General features: G+C 44.4%; 1 protein-coding gene and 1 long non-coding RNA gene across 7 annotated transcripts in view; one reads left to right on the top strand and one right to left on the bottom strand.

Annotated features, from left to right (window-relative positions):
* Positions 1–16,502, bottom strand: part of IQCK (IQ motif containing K) — a 142,471-nt gene that overhangs the window by 84,364 nt on the left and 41,605 nt on the right. For 3 of the 6 annotated variants that reach the window (XM_063700016.1, XM_019012054.3, XM_004057291.5), the window contains exons 5-6: positions 12,457–12,509; positions 12,245–12,322 (exon numbers count right to left, since the gene is read on the bottom strand). In XM_063700016.1, the coding sequence (XP_063556086.1) occupies positions 12,245–12,322; positions 12,457–12,509 (131 nt within the window). Of the gene's footprint in view, positions 1–1,843; positions 1,949–12,244; positions 12,323–12,456; positions 12,510–16,502 lie in introns of all 6 variants that reach the window. The other 3 variants (XM_055365384.2, XM_055365387.2, XM_055365385.2) reach the window with 2 other exon arrangements.
* LOC109023674 (uncharacterized) lies at positions 10,280–15,891 on the top strand. Its single transcript, XR_008672573.2, has 3 exons — positions 10,280–10,386; positions 13,349–14,514; positions 14,806–15,891. It is a non-coding gene; the product is annotated as an uncharacterized lncRNA (long non-coding RNA).

The following is a 16,502-nucleotide window of genomic DNA, read 5'->3' as shown; positions in this document are numbered from 1 at the left end:
GTACTGATCACTTTAAGGACCAGGTGACAGAAGGGGAAGTAGAGCAGAGTAATTAGCCACATTCTTAACAGAGCATAGACTCTGCAGCCAGGTTGCCTACGTTGAAATCCTGCCTCCGCTATGCACTGGCTTGAGATCCTGAGCAAAGACTTAATTTCTCTCTGCCTCAGTTCTTTCTTAGAAATATGCCTGTGGGCCAGGTGCAGTGGCTCATGCCTGTAATCCCAGCACTTTGGGAGGCCGAGGCAGGTGGATCACCTGAGGTCAGGAGTTCAAGACCAGTCTGGCTAACATAGTGAAACCCCATCTCTACTAAAAATACAAAAATTAGTCAGGCATGGTGTTGGGTGCCTATAGCCCAGCTACTTGGGAGGCTGAGGCAGGAGAATTGCTTGAAATGGGGAGGCAGAGATTGCAGTGAGCCTAGATCGTGCCACTGCACTCTAGCCTGGATGACAGAGATAGACTCCTTCTCAAAAAAAAAAAAAAAAAAAAAAAAAAAAGCCTGTGCCCAGAACAGCTAGTGTTCACCAATATCCACGTGTTCCTTTACGTATCCCTGCCTCCCCTGCAACTGGCTTGAAGCCATGCTCTGTAAAGAGAGGTGAGAAGGTTAAGAACCTTCTAGACTGAGAAGGTTAAGAGCTGAGGGACCTCCTACATTCTTTTCTTCCTTTGCATCAGTGACCTCAGAGGTAAGAGGGCTGTCCAACCTACAACAGTCTTTTTGTGAGCAAGAAGTAAGCTGTTATTGGGTTAAGCCACTGGTATTTTGGTATTGTTTATAACTGCAACCTAGCCTAGCCTAGCCTAATACAATGGGGATACTATGATTTTCTACTTTGTAGGGTTGCGATGTAAGTTAAATTAGGTAATATTTGTAAAGTGCCCAGAATAATACCCAAGTAAACACTATGTAAATGTTTGGTAGGTAGGTAGTTAAATATATAAATACGAAGACAGACAGACAGAAGGAAGTAGTTGCCTTATGAGCTGCTTATGTTATGAGGGGTACCCAAAATTGAAAACAACTGAGGAAAGAGCTGAGTCATGTGTCCTATTTTATGCATTACCTCTAGAGTAAAGTGGCAAGAATTGCTTGCATTTTAAAAAGTCTTCTTTTTTTTTTTTTTTTTTTTTTTGATACAGAGTCTCACCCTGTCGCCCAGGCTGCAGTACAGTGGCGCAATCTCGGCTCACTGCCATCTCCACCTCCCGGGTTCTAGTGATTCTACTCCCTCAGCCTCCTGAGTAGCTGGGATTACAGGCACACACCACCACGCCTGGCTAATGTTTTGTATCTTTAGTAGAGATGGGATTTCACCATGTTGGCCAGGGTAGTCTCGAACTCCTGACCTCATGCTCCACCTGCCTTGGCCTCCCAAAGTGCTGGGATTACAGGCAAGGCCTAAGACACCGCGCCCGGCCTTAAAAATTCTTATCCCTTTCCCTTTCTTCCCTTCTTTTTCTCTCTTCTTCTCAAAAGCATATCATTGAATTAGCATAAATTAAGTACACATACACTTCAATCCAACTATACACAGTATGTCTGTCCATGAAAACGGGAAACATGTTTGTCATTTCTACGTGTCATGTTTCCACGGCACACAGTAGGTGTTTCATAAATGGCAGCCAGGCCACTTATGAATATACCTGCCCCATAATTTTAAAGCATATTTAAGCATTCAATAATTATTAGCTGGCTGGGCGCAGTGGCTCACACCTGTAATCCCAGCACTTTGGAAGGCCAAGGAGGGCGGATTACTTGAGCTCAGGAGTTCCAGACCAGTCTGGGCAATGTGGTGAAATCTACAAAAAATTAGCCAGGCATGGTGGTACACACCTGTAATCCCAGCTACTTGGGAGGCTGGCTTGAGCCCATGAGGCAGAGGTTGCAGTGAGCCAAGATCGTATCGCTGCACTCCAGCCCGAGCAACAGAGTAAGACCCTGTCTCAAAAAAAAAAAAAAAAAAAAAAAAAGTATTAGCTAAATAAATAATTCCCTTTAGCTGGAACATACCTGCTTGGTATATGTACCAATAATGAAATATAATAATAGTTGGCACTAGGATTCCTCTTAGGTGGGGAACTTTGTTCAGGTGAAAGGCCATTTTTCAGACGGAAAAACTGAGGCTCGGAAGGATTAAGTCATCTTTGCCCAAAGTCACACAGCTGGAAGTGGTGGAGCTGGGTTTAGAATGCAGAGGTGTGATTCTAGTGCTTCCAAGCTCCTAACCACCACACTACACTGCCACTTCTTTGACTTCTAGAACATTCCTACACTTCCTTTGGCAACTTTGGGATTTGACTCACTGTCATCTTCTTCAGCTGTCTCCTCCCAGTGTTCTCAGCTACTTCATTATCTATGCTGATGACCCCCGCAATACCATGACTTTGGGTCCACATGTTTCCAGTGACCCCTACCATCCCTCTGGGTCAGTCACCCAATAGAAAGGTCACATCTTAGAATGGTTCATCACTGAAGACTGTCACATATCAAGTTCCTGAACTCCTGATGTAATCATAAACTTTTCTCTCCTTCCATCTTTCCCACCTACTACTTACTTCTAACTATGTTGGGTTTTTTGCTTTTACATGAGACCATGCTTTGGGAAGGCTATTGGTGTCCACCTGAAACAGGGGATCAACAAACCGTAGCTCATGGGCCAAATCTGGCCCACCACCTGTTTTTGTGAATAAAGTGTTATTGGAACACAGCCACACCCATTCATTCACATATGGTACATCTATGGCTGCTTTCATGACACAGCTGGGGAGTTGAGTAGCTGAGAGACTGTCTGTGGCTTGCAAAGCCTAAAAGACTTAACTATCCTCTATAGAAAAGTTTGCTGACCCTTGACATAGAAAGCCATGTCCTTGTTCCCCAGGAACTCTGAGATTATTGGAGACTTGTTCTTTAGAACAAACCCAAGGCTCTGATCATGTTAATCCTCCTTCTCATTGTTTCTGGGGAAACTGGGTTTGGGTTTGGTGGGAGGGTTGGCGTTACCTGAGACTAACATAAGAGAATTGGTTGAGAAGTTGTGCACATTCAGAGCCGGGTTTCTGGAGGGGTGACCAAGACCTTCTCAGCACCACAATACTTGTCAGTTGGGCTGCACCTGCCATCTCCCCTTTCCCCAGGGCCATTTTCCCTCAATGCCAGTTGAGTTTCTCAGCATGCTCATAGGAAAACTCAGTCCTCCATTGTCTGTCACTCCAGCCACCTCCAGTAGGGAATGGCCCCCAGCCCTCCTGGTTCACTGCTCTCCAGTAGATACCACCTCGCCCAGGGCACATCTCCTACACTATCAAGTGCTCATAAGGAGCTTTGAACAATCTCATTTTAATGTTTTTTTAATTATTATTATTTTTTGAGACAGGATCTCACTCTGTCACCCAGGCTGGATTGCAGCAGCACAACCACAACTCACTGCAGCCTAAACCTCTGGGGCTCAAGTGATACTCCCGCCTCAGCCTCCTGAGTAGCTGGGACCGCAGGTGAGCACCACCATGATCAGCTGATTTTTGATTTTTTATAGAGATGGGGTCTCACTATGTTTCCCAGACTGGTCCAAACTCCTGGGCTCAAGTAATCCTTCTGCCTCAGCCTCCCGAAGTGCTGGCAGGCATGAGCCACTGCATCTAGCCCTCATCTCATTTAAAAAAATTTTTGTTATGGAAATTTTAAAAGCTATACAAAAGTAGACAGAAAAAATTAAAAGGAATCCACATGTCCATTAACCAGCTTCAATTATACTGTTCTCCATGTCAGTTAATGGAAGCTTCCCTCCCTCCCTCACCCCTGTCCATAGAATATGTAATTTCATATATAAATATTTTGGCATGTTTCTCTGAAAAGTAATAACTTTTTAATCATGACTATGAAATTAGTATTCTCATCATATCTTAAATAATAATTTTTTTATTTCATCAGCTATTAAGTGTTCAAATTTTCAGTTGTCTCCAATTTTTTATATCGTTTTTTTGAATTGGGATCCAATTAAGAACCACACATTGGAATCTTTAAAAACAAATTGTCTTGATTCTAAGATGGACCCCACTACCCTCATCTTAGTGTTTCTGAGTTTGGTATTTTTCTTACTTTCAATGTGAACACCTAATGTAGGGTTTCTTTCTCTTCCTGAAAATTGGTTGCTAAAGCGTTAACGTAATTCAGAAAATATGGTAATTTATGATTTAAAAATGTAAGACATTCTTTAAAAAGGAAACAATGCTTTCACTTGTACCTACGATCCCCTGGGCCCAGTCTAGACCTTTTACTAGATTCGCTTTGCCAGTCTTCAACCCTGATTTTACCAACCATCTGTTCTCCACCCCCTTTCCAGAGCTGTGGAGGGTTGCTGGAGACAATCACATAAGCAGGCTGTTTATATGCACCACAAATTCAGGCCATCAGCTGGGCCATCCCTATTTATCCCTCGTTGATTCCCTGTCGGTTTTACCACAGCAGCTGTTGCAACCCCCTCCCCTCCTCCATAAACCTCTGCCTCCCTCTCAGCAGATGCCATCACACCTACATGAATGTGAACGTGAGTGACAGCACCCACCATTAACTTTCTCAGTGCTTCTCCCTCCACCTCAAATTTTCTCTCACTCTTAGCTCTGGTCTCAGAGGAATACTTACACATTTTTTTATATCTATATACATATGGAGATACATAGAAAAGCATCTGAAAAGTTCACCAAAATGTCAACAATGGTTATATCTGGGAGGCCAGCTCTTTGGTGATCTGTGCATTTTTCTTTTGATTTTTCTGTTTTGTTTGAATTTTTTCACTCAGCATGTATCATTTTTATTATACAAAACCTGGAATACTATTTTAAAATGTAAGCAATCTTTAGCAAAATGTAGGTGATCTCTAAGAGAAAGGGACTTTAAATTTCTCCACATTCTCCATTACACTTCGTGGTAGGCAGAATTTGGGTCCTAAAGATGTCTGCATCAAAATTCCCAGAAACTGGTCGGGCATGGTGGCTTAAAACTGTAATCCCAGCACTTTGGGAGGCCAAGGCAGGCAGATTGCTTGAGCTCAGGAGTTTGAGACCCACCTGGGCAACATGCCAAAACACTGTTTATACCAAAAATACAAAAATTAGCTGGGCGTGATGGCATGCACCTGTAGCCTCAGCCACTCAGGAGGCCGAGGTGGGAGGATGGCCTGAGTCCAGGAAGTCAAGGCTGCAGTGAGCTGTGATTGCGCCACTGCAGTTCAGCCTGGGCAACAGAGGGAGACCCTGTCACCCTCTCATCCCTCCCAAAAAATTCCCAGAACCTGTGAATATTTACCTGACAATGGCAAAAGAAACTTTGCAGATGCGATTAAGTCAAGGATTTTGCAATGGGAAGGTTATCCTGAATTATCTAGGTGAGCTAATGTAATCACAGGAGTCCTTAAAAGTGGAAGATGGAGGCAAAAGAGAGTCAGAGAGGCCAGGAGAGATGGCTCATGCCTGTAATCCCAACACTTTAGGAGGCTGAGGCAGGTGGATCACTTGAGGCCAGGAGTTTGAGTCCAGCCTGGCCAACATGATGAGACCCTGTCTCTACTAAAAATACAAAAATTAGTCGGGCATGGTGGCGCATGCCTGTAATCCCAGCTACTTGGGAGGGTGAGGCAGGAGAATCACTTGAACCCGGGAGGCAGAGGTTGCAGTGAGCCGAGATTTCACAACTGCACTCCACCCTGGGTGACAGAGTTAGACCCTGTCACCCCCCCGCCCCCCAAAAGAGAAAGAGTCAGAGAGATATGACTAAGAAAGAGGGTCAGAGAGATGCAATATTGTTGGCTTTGAAGAGGAATGCAGGGGCCACTAGCCAAGGAATGCAGGCAGTTTCTAGAAGCTTGAAAAGGCAGGGAAACATTTTCCCCTAGAAACTCCAGAAAAGAATTAGGCTCTGCCAACACCTTGATTTCACCCCAGTGAAATCCAAGTCAATCTTTGGACCTCCTGAACAGTATAGTAATAAATTTGTGTTGTTTTAAACCTACCAGTTCTGGGGTGCTTTGTAACAGCAGCAATAGAAAATAAACACACCCCTATTTCTCCTTGTCAGACATTTAAAATCAACATAGACGCTAAGTTGAAACAAGTCATTGTTACATTTACACATGACTTAGAGTAAGTGCCATTCATTGAACTGGAATCAACTCTGGGCTACCCCTTGGTTCAGCCCTTGTCCATCTTGACTTAATCCATACATTCAATGTGGGGCTCTTGATTCCCAAACCGTTTCTCTTCATATCCTACTTGTAAGCTTTAGGCCAATGTTTCTGGCATGGATATCCTAGAAGCACCTCAATCTAAATGTGCCCCAGACATGAATCATCATTTAACCCTTGCACTTGCTCTTCTCGCTGGGTCCCTTGGTTTCCATTATGGGCCGCCCACATACCCAGGAGCAAATCTCACCATTTCAGGCACACCCCTTCTCTACCCCTAAATTTATCCTGTGTCATCCATCCATTCTACCCATCCCACAACCCCCTTTTTCCACTAACATGGCCCTAACTCAATACCTTACGGCTATAAAGACAGTCTTGGAACTAGTAGCCCCACCTCCAGGCTCTCCCCAATCTCAGATGTCCTTTGCACTGTCTCAGGAATTATCTTTCCAAAACAGCCTAATCCCATTTTACCTCTGCTCAAAAGCCTTCGAATGATCTCTTGCTTATGGAATAATGCCCAAACTTCTTTCTTTTACTGAAAACCATAATCCACCCCCTAACTGCCTTCCAGCCGTAGCTTCCATCTCATCCCTATGTCCTCACACACTCCAGGAGCTAGCGATGCTGGTTTCCTGTGACTGGACCAAATCTTGTCTCTTCTCCCATCTTTGGGTCTTTGGCCTGGAAGGTCACAATGTCCACCAATGGCAATAAACTACTATTTAGTAAGCCACATGTTACTATAGGTTGGGCTTGTTCACGATCCCATTTGTAGCTGTATCACTGCATCTTCACAACCATCACATTTACCAATAAGGAACTGGAGGCCTAGAGACAGACATGCTGTGAAGCTTTTAAAATAAATATGTCCACACATTCTTTGATACTTCTCCCTCCCTAAGGTAGAGCTTAATTATTAAACCTCGAATGTGGCACTTGGTGACCTGCTTCTAATAGCATGTGATGGAAATGGAGGTATTTGACTTCCAAGACTAGGTCATAAAAGGTACCATGCTTCCTTCTTGTGCCCAAATCTTTCACTCTGAAGGAGGCCAGTCACCATGTCATGAGGATACTCAAGCAGCCCATGGAAAGACCCAGATGGGGAAAATTTAAGGCCTCCAAACAACAACCAGCACCATGTTTGTGCACCATGTTAAAAGCAGAACCTCCAGCCCCAGTTGGGCCTTCAGATGACTGCACCCCCTGTGACATCTTAACTACAACCTCATGGGAGACTCTGGACCACAACCACCCAGCTAAGTGGCTACCAAATTCCTGACCCAGAGAAACTATAGGATAATATTTATGACTTTAAGCCACTAAATTTGGGGGCAATTTCTTACACAGTAATAGATAAATAAACACTTGCCCAAGATCATAGGATCAGTAAGTGGTGGAGATATATTTTTGTTTGTTTGTTTGTTTTTTGTTTTTTTGAGATGGAGTCTCACTCTGTCACCCAGGCTGGAGTGCAGTGGTGTGAACTTGGCTCACTGCAACCTCCGCCTCCTGGGTTCAAGCAATTCTCCTGCCTCAGCCTTCCTAGTAGCTGGGATTACAGACTCACACCACCATGCCCAGCTAATTTTTGTATTTTTAGTAGAGACAGGTTTTGCCATGTCGGCCAGGCTAGTCTCAAACTCTTGACTTCAGGTGATCTGCCTGCCTCAGCCTCCCAAAGTGCTGAGATTACAGGTATCAGCCACTGCACCCAGCCAGTGGTGGAGATTTGAATACTGGTTTATCTATCCCAAAAGCTCAGGCTCTTAATTCTGCCTGAAGTACTACTGTAGTTTATATTTCACTACCTTTAAAAAGCCTTGACAGAGTCTCCCCCTCGAAAGTTATCTTCCTCCAATCTGTATCATTAAGCTGTACTCAAAATGTCCATCCATAATACTCGTATAATCACCTTATTTGTCCAAGACCCATCTCACTTCATGGTTGACTTCCCAGCTGTGGGCTCTCAGCTTTAGTACCTACATCCTAGTGTTGTTGTGAAGATTAAATGAGATGGCATGTATCAAAGCTCTTAGTGAAGCAATGGCTCAATTATATTATTTATTAGTTCCTGGATGCAGTACTTTTTCTGTCCTATGGATGGATAAGCTCTTAATCCTGGCTATATATTAGAATTACCTAGGAAGTTTAAAAAAAAAAAAAAGCAAAAAAAACAATGTCCAGGCTATACCTGAAGATTATGATTTAGTCATTCTGGGTGAAGTTAGGTACCAATATTTTCCAAAGTTCCCTGGGTGATTTTATTTTATTTATTTATTTATTGAGATGGAGTTTCGCTCTGTTACCCAGGTTGGCGTGCAGTGGTACCACTGATACAGGAGTGCTGGGAAGGGAAGAAGGGGGTAGGGGAAGTGCTCCGTAGAGGAGGGCGTGGTCCCTGGCTAGGGCTTCACCCCCAGGGACCTAGACGAGAATAGGCATTTCCTGCCAAATGTTGCATTTCCCAAGACCACCCTGGCTTGCCACACCCCCCCTCCTGGGCATATAAAAGCCCGAGACCCTAGCGGGCAGACACCCAGGCAGCCAAACGTCGAGAGGAGCACTTCAGCGGAAAAAGATACAAGCAGCTGCTCACGGAGAGGATGTTGAGAGGAGCACGCCAGCAGAAGAGCACACGGACAGGCACAGGCACCTGGCAGGACGAGGCTGAGTTTGGCCAGGGCAGTTAGTCGGAGGAAAGCTGTGGCCGCTGAGCAGCCCAACTCCATGGGAAAAACCGTGGTGCCCTTCTGGCTCCTCCATCAGCTGAGAGCTACTTCCACTCAAAACTTTGCACTCATTCTCCAAGCCCATGTGTGATCTGATTTCTCTGGTACACAAAGGCAAGAACCTGGGATACAGAAATCCCTCTGTCCTCGCAACAAGGTAGAGGGTGAATTGAGCTGGTTAACACAAACCGCCTATAGACGGCAAACTAAGAGAGCACCTGGTAACATATGCCCACTGGGGCTTCAGCTGTAAATTCACCTATAGACACAGCCATCGGGTGGGAGCCCGACAACCTGCCTGCCTGTATGCTCCCCTAGAGGTTTGAGCAGCAGGGCACTGAAAAAGCGAGCCGTATCCCCCTGTTGCATGCCCTGCGAGGGGGACAAGGTAACTTTTCCCGTTTCACCTTCTTGGCTCACTGCAACCTCTGCCTCCTGGATTCAAGCAGTTCTGCTGCCTCAGCCTCCCAAGTAGCTGAGATTACAGGCATGTGCCACCACACCTGGCAAATATTTGTATTTTTAGTGGAGATGGGGTTTTACTGCATTGGCCAGGCTAGTCTCGAACTCCTGACCTCAAGTGATCTACCCGCCTCGGCCTCCCAAAGTGCTGCTTTAAAATTTTGAAACTACTGGACTAAATCAGAGGTTCTCAACCAGAGGCAGTTTTGCCTCATTCCCCTTGGGGACATACGCTAGTGTCTGGAGATATTCTTGATTGTCACAACTGTAGGAGGGTGCTACTGGCATCTAGTGAGTGGAGGCCACAGATGCTGCAAAACATCCTACAATGCACAGGTCAGCTCCTTACAGCAAAGAATTATCCAGTCCTAAATGTCAATAGTGCCAAGGTTGAGACAACCTGGATTGGATATTTCCCGGCTCCCACCCTTGTTCTCCTTAAGAACTTTGGTTCCTACTTGCTTTTCTGACTATTCCTACTTGAGACAAGAGAATGCAGCATTTGAGTTCTTGCCTTGGACCAAATCTGGGCACCAACCAGCTTGGCCGCTGCCCCAGCTGGGCTGGCTCCAGGCCCACCAGGAAGGGCACGTGGATGGTCTCATGCTTCCCCACTTCCCTTTAATGCTTTGTTAACATTTGAATTACAACACTCACTACAGAAACTACAGCAAGTTGTAAACATGTCCCCCTCACCCCAAGGGGCCAGGGCCATACTTTATTCATCTCTGTTTTTTCCACAGCACCAAGCTCTGTGCAGTTGAACTGGGTAGGTGTTCAGTAGACATTCATTGCATGAAATAGATTAATATCACTTTAATTTTTATCATGCATCTGGGCATCTCTTTGAAAGGTCATGGATGTAGAGAATATAAATGCCAGTTAAAGCAAGAGCTCTTGTGTTTCTGTTCCTGTGGCGTGCAGCTGAAATGACCGCCACTGCTCCTTCACAGTATATTTACATGGGCTTCCTGTGGACATCAGCGCCATTTAAAATTAAGGTATTTGTATAATAAATAAATCTAAGAGGATTCTTATTAGAGAAGTTATCTTATTTTTAAGATTATTTTTCATTGGTTATTACAAATGGAAAAATGTTTTATTTTCAAGGCAAAGCAGCAACTTGGAGAATGATACTCAAACAAGCTTGTCTTAGAAAAATATATGTAAATCAATAAATTTGGGGCTATACATTTCATAGCGGATAAAATCAGGCACAGGTTTGAAAGCTAAATAAGAAACAAGGTTTTCCTATGTTTCTCTCCTTTCAATGTGTAATCTTAGATTTAAAAAAAAACTGGTTAATATCTGGGGTTTTAAAAATTCTCAAAATTGCCAGAGTCAGCCAAGGGTCTGTTCATCTTGGCATTCTCAAAGAGGGAAGATTTAAGCAAAATATGTGACAACTGAGAGTGGAGAGTCTAAATTTTTTTTTTGAGACAGAGTCTCACTCTGTCCCCCAGGCTGGAGTACAGTGGTGCGATCTCAGCTCACTGCAACCTCTACCACCCGGGTTCAAGCGATACTCCTGCCTCAGCCTCCTGAGTAGCTGGGATTACAGGCACGTGCCACCGTGCCCAGCTAATTTTTGTATTTTTAGTAGAGATGGGGTTTTGTCATGTTGGCCAGGCTGGTCTCGAACTCCTGACCTCAAGTGATCTGCCCACCTCGGCCTCCCAAAGTGTTGGGATTACAGGCATAAGCCACCATGCCCGGCCAGATATAAACTGATTTTTTTTTTTTTTTTTTTTTTGAGATGGAGTCTCATTCTGTCACCCAGGCTGGAGTGCAGTGGAGCCATCTGGGCTCACTGCCAACTCTGCCTCCAGGGCTCACGCCATTCTCCTGCCTCAGCCTCCCGAGTCGCTGGGACTACAGGCGCCCGCCACTATGCCTGGCTAATTTTTTGTATTTTTAGTAGAGACGGGGTTTCACTGTGTTAGCCAGGATGCTCTCGATCTCCTGACCTCGTGATCCGCCGGGCACGGTGGCTCACGCCTGTAATCCCAGCACTTTGGGAGGCCGAGGTGGGCAGATCACAAGGTCAGGAGATCGAGACCATCCCGGCCAACACGGTGAAACCCCGTCTCTAATAAAAATACAAAAAAAAAAAAAAATTAGCCGGGTGTGGTGGCAGGTGCCTGTAGTCCCAGCTACTCAGGAGGCTGAGACAGGAGAATGGCATGAACCCAGGAGGTGGAGCTTGCAGTGAGCCAAGATCGTGCCACTGCACTCCAGCCTGGGTGACAGAGCAAGACTCCGTCTCAAAAAAAAAAAAAAAAAGAAATTAAAGGAATAAAAGAATGGCTACTCCATAGACAGAGCAGCATAAACTGATTTTATATAGCTAAATAACTAAGAGGTCTGGAAGGCTGCACTGTAGACTGAAGTGATTACTTCAGTGTGGGGAGGACACCCATATTAGAATGGTCAAATAGTTTTAATTTTATCTGTCATGTTCTTTATTATATTAAAAATGGAGAATTGATGCAGGTAACTTACTATTTAAGCTTTTTTAGTCTTTTCTAAGTATTTAGAAAAGCTTAGTCATATTTCCTGAGACATAATGACATTCAGAGAGAGAGAAAAAATGAAGGGAATGGAGGGATAAATTACTTAGGATAATAATTTTTTTTAAGTTTTCTATTTTATTTCTGGAGTGCTTCTTGAATGAAATTACTGGCCTGATTAGGATAAGGTTAGCCTAGGCTAAGAATAACTAGAGACAGGAGTCACAAATATGACTGGCCCAGAGTCCTGGATGGATCACATCAGTTTGTTCTCTTAGATGAAAGAAAACTATTATTAATGCAATCTTAAATTAGGAATAAATTATTCAAAGCCTTGTGTCATACTCACTGTTGCTTTAGCCGCTCCTCCACAAATGGAATGGAGAAAAATTCTGTGAATGGCTCCCCTGCCCTCTTTGGATTTTGGCTGGTCATGATGCCATATGTTTGATTGACAAGAAAACAATAAGCAAGAATTCAAGTCAGTTGTTGCTATCCTGCTTGCAAATTAACACGACTGAATTCTTAGGATCACTGAATAGTCAGACACGAACAACTTACTTGTATAACCACTCGGTCAGAAAATCACAGGCAATGAATTTGGTTCTTTTCCTCTGAAGAGAGAAGAGATAATTAAATTACAGCTGACCCTTAAACAATATGGATTTGAACTGCACAGGTCTACTTATACATGACTTTTTTCAATAAAGCTTAACACCTGTTGGGCGTGGTGGCTCACGCCTGTAATCCCAGCACTTTGGGAGACCGAGGCGGGTGGATCACTTGAGGTCAGGAGTTCGAGACCAGCCTGGCCAACACGGTGAAACCCCATCCCTACTAAAAATACAAAAATTAGCCAGGCGTGGTGGTGGGCACCTGTAGTCCCAGCTACTCAGGAGGCTGAGGCAGGAGAATTGCTTGAACCTGGGAGGTGGAGGTTGCAGTGAGCCGAGACCTCACCACTGCACTCTAGCCTGGGCAACAGGGTGAGACTGTGTCTCAAAAAAAAAAAGAAACTTAACACCAAGTGTGCCTGCCTCTCCTGCCTTCCCTTCCACCTCTGCCACCCCTGAGACAGCAGGACCAATTCTTCCTCTTCCTCCTCCTTCTCAGCCTACTAAACCTGAAGATGAGGAAGAAGACCTTTATGATGATCCACTTCCATTTAATGACTAGTAAATATATTTTCTCTTTTCTATAATTTTGTTAATAAATTTTCTTTTGCTACCTTACTTATAAGACTATAGTATATAATACATAAAACATACAAAATTTGTGTTACTGGTAAGTCAACAGTAGGCTATTAGTAGTAGGGTATTAGTAATTAAGTTTTGAGTATATAATACATATACAAAATTTGTGTGACTGGTAAGTCAACAGTAGGCTATTAGTGGTTAAGTTTTGAGGGAGTCAAAAGTTTTACGAGGATTTTCTTTCTTTCTTTTTGTGACAGGGCCTCATTCTATCATCCAGGCTGGACTGCAGTGGCGTGATCTCAGCTCACTGCAACTTCTGCCTCCCGAGCTCAAGTGATCCTTCCATCTCAGCCTCCCCAGTACCCGAGACTACAGGCACACACCACCACGCCTGGCTAATTTTTGTATTTTTTGTAGAGATGGGGTTGCATCATGTTGCCCAGGCTGGTCTTGAACTCCTAAGCTCAAGCAGTCTGCCCTGCCTTGGCCTCCCAAAGTGCTGGGATTACAGGCGTGAGCCACTGTGCCCAGCCAAAGTTATAAGTGGATTTTTGACTGCACGGGGGTTTGGCATCCGTATTGTTTAGGAGTCAACTGTATATTCTTACCTTGCCCATGTCTGAATAGGAAAAAGGAAGGGAGGTTAATTGATTGCTTGTGTTAGATGAAATACGCGTGAATCCTTTATGAGATTTATAAGAACATCAACAAACAGTAACTTGGGCAAAGAATTCCAAAGACATTTCTTTAGTCCTCTTTCAATAAGCACATTTTCTGACATTAGGTAGTAATAAAAGACAGTGCTCATATCGGGGCTTATTACATGCTTTTGGAATTGAAGGATTTTGTTATTTAAATTTAGACTGTGCTTCTCTTTTATGAGTAACTGTATATATTGCTTTACCCCAAATCCACTCAAATCCTCCGAGCAGCAGTCCTTCGGGTCTGAGTGCCACCTTCACGAGACATCCCGCACACAGGTGCCGCCAGCAGTGTGGCTGACCCTGCTAGCTCTCCACCCAAGGTCCACTCTCCACTTCAACCTTATTAACAGAAACTTGATTGCTTCCAAATGGCAATCAGCTCAGCCAAAGATCTACATTTCCCAGGCTCCCATGTAGCAAGGGACAGCTATGTCATACAGTTCTGCCCGATGAGATAAAACCAGACATATTCTAGGGACCTCTGAGAAAATTCTGCTTTCCTGATTTCTGCTGCCCCTTCTTCCTTGAAGTTTCGTTTCACTTCTTCTAGGCTGGAACACAGATGTGGGGCTGGAAGTGGAGCAGCCCCTTTTAGCCATGAGGCCCAAAGCCACATGCTAAGGATGGTGAAGCAGGGGATAGAAAGAGCCTGTGTCTTTGCTGACTTCCTTAAGCCACGGCACCAGCCTGGGCCTGCCCTACTCTGGACATCTAAATGTGTAAGGAGAAATAAACTTCATTCGTTTTATTACCACTGTTCTTGAGTTTTCAATACAGGCAGCTGAATGCGGCCCCTAAGGGACAGATACCTAGTAAGCCACAAGGGAAAAGACATCCCAGAGTAATGGGGAGAAGATAAGCTGAGCCTGCCAATGGGGTGGAGCACCAGATATCCTGTCTTCTATTTCCATTTCAAGTTTGTTCTTGTAACCCAAAGAATACCAGTAAACTTCTTTTAGAGAATTGTTATGGAAATCGGGTGATAAAATCTCTGTCTTCTTTTAAAATAGCAGGAGCTAAGAATCAAGTCAGTCTAGAGGTGTTGGTTGCCATGTGGAGAGATCCTTCCCAAGAAGAAAGATGCTACAAAGTGTCCTGGAAATCCTCTTTGCCCATCCAGATCCACCCTCCCTAGCCTGCTCTGTACCTCAGGAAGCTGCTTTTCAGGGTTCACATAAACCAGGCTCCTGTACCCTCCAGATAGGTCCATCCTATGGGTGGTACCAGCAGGAGACCAGAGAGATGAAGGAGGGAAAAAAAGAACATTAGGGGTTGAATTGTATCACCCCAAAATTCATATGGTGAAGTGTAACCCCTTCGGAATGTAACCTTATTGGAAACGTCAGAGGCACGTGAACCAGAGCAACTCCATCTTGAATAGGGGCTGGGTAAAATGAGGCTGAAACCTATTGGGCTGCATTCCCAGACGGTTAAGGCATTCCAAGTCACAGGATGAGATAGGAGGTTGGCACAACATATAGGTCATAAAGACCTTGCTGATGAAACAGTTGCAGTAAAGAAGCCAGCCAAAGCGCACCAAAACCAAGATGGCGACAAGAGTGACCTCTGGGCATCCTCACAGCTACACTCCCAGCAGCGCCATGACAGTTTACAAATGCCATAGCAACATCAGAAAGTTACCCTATATCATCTAAACAGGGGAGGCATGAATAAGCCACCCCTTGCTTAGCATATACTCAAGAAATAACCATAAAAATGGGCAGCCAGCAGCCCTCGGGGCTGCTCTGTTTATGGAGTAGGCATTCTTTTATTCCTGTACTTTCCTAATAAACTTGCTTTCACTTTACGGACTCGCCCTGAATTTTTTCTTGCACAAGATCCAAGAACTCTCTTGGGGTCTGGATCAGGACCCCTTTCCCGTAACATACCCTCCAGATCAGTCCAGCTAACGAGAGACCAGCAGGAGATCAGAGAAATGGAGAAGGGAAAGGCAGAGTGTTAAGGGTTGAATTGTATCACCCCAAGATTCATATGTTGAAGTATAACTCCCAAGCCCTCAGAATATGACTGTATTGGAAACGGGATTGTCACAGATGTAATGAATTAAGCCCAGCCGCTCCTGAAAGACAAAGCAGTTCCACTGAGAGTGAACAAATTTGGGGCTCTATTAACAAGGAAGAAGAGAGATGCTGTTGGGTAGACAAACAGTGGCAGATCCTTGATGATACTCTACTAGATCCTGGGTCCAGCTATGACTGAAGCCAAAATTCCCTGGACCTTTCAGGTATAAGAACCAATATATTCTCTTTTGCACTTAAGCCAGTTTGCATTAGGTTGTTTATTATTTGAAACAGATACTTTTTAGCACTATTGTCTTCTCCAGTTAACCACGATTTATCCTTCATGATGCCTCCAGCAAGACTTTCTGAGCATTCTCATTGTCTTTTTAAAAAATTATATATTTTTTAAAATTTTAGAGACAGAGTCTCTCTCTGTCACCCAGGCTGGAGTATAGTGGCATGATCTCTCTCCAGCCTCAAACTCCTGGGCTCAAGCAATCCTTCTGCCTCAGCCTCTTGAGTAGCTGGGACTACAGACACATGCCACCACACTGGCTAATATACTTTTAAAACTTTCTGTAGAGACGGGGTCTCACTCTGTTGCCCAGGCTGGTCTCAAACTCCTGGGCTCAAGTGATCCTCCTGCCTCCTGCCTCAGCCTCTTGAGCAGTTGGGACTACAGGCAT

The sequence above is a fragment of the Gorilla gorilla genome, chromosome 18, assembly GCF_029281585.2.
Source record: "Gorilla gorilla gorilla isolate KB3781 chromosome 18, NHGRI_mGorGor1-v2.1_pri, whole genome shotgun sequence".
NCBI lineage: Eukaryota > Metazoa > Chordata > Mammalia > Primates > Hominidae > Gorilla > Gorilla gorilla.
The sequence above is the reverse complement of the archived record's forward strand: the minus strand, read 5'-3'. Positions and strand labels throughout refer to the sequence as shown.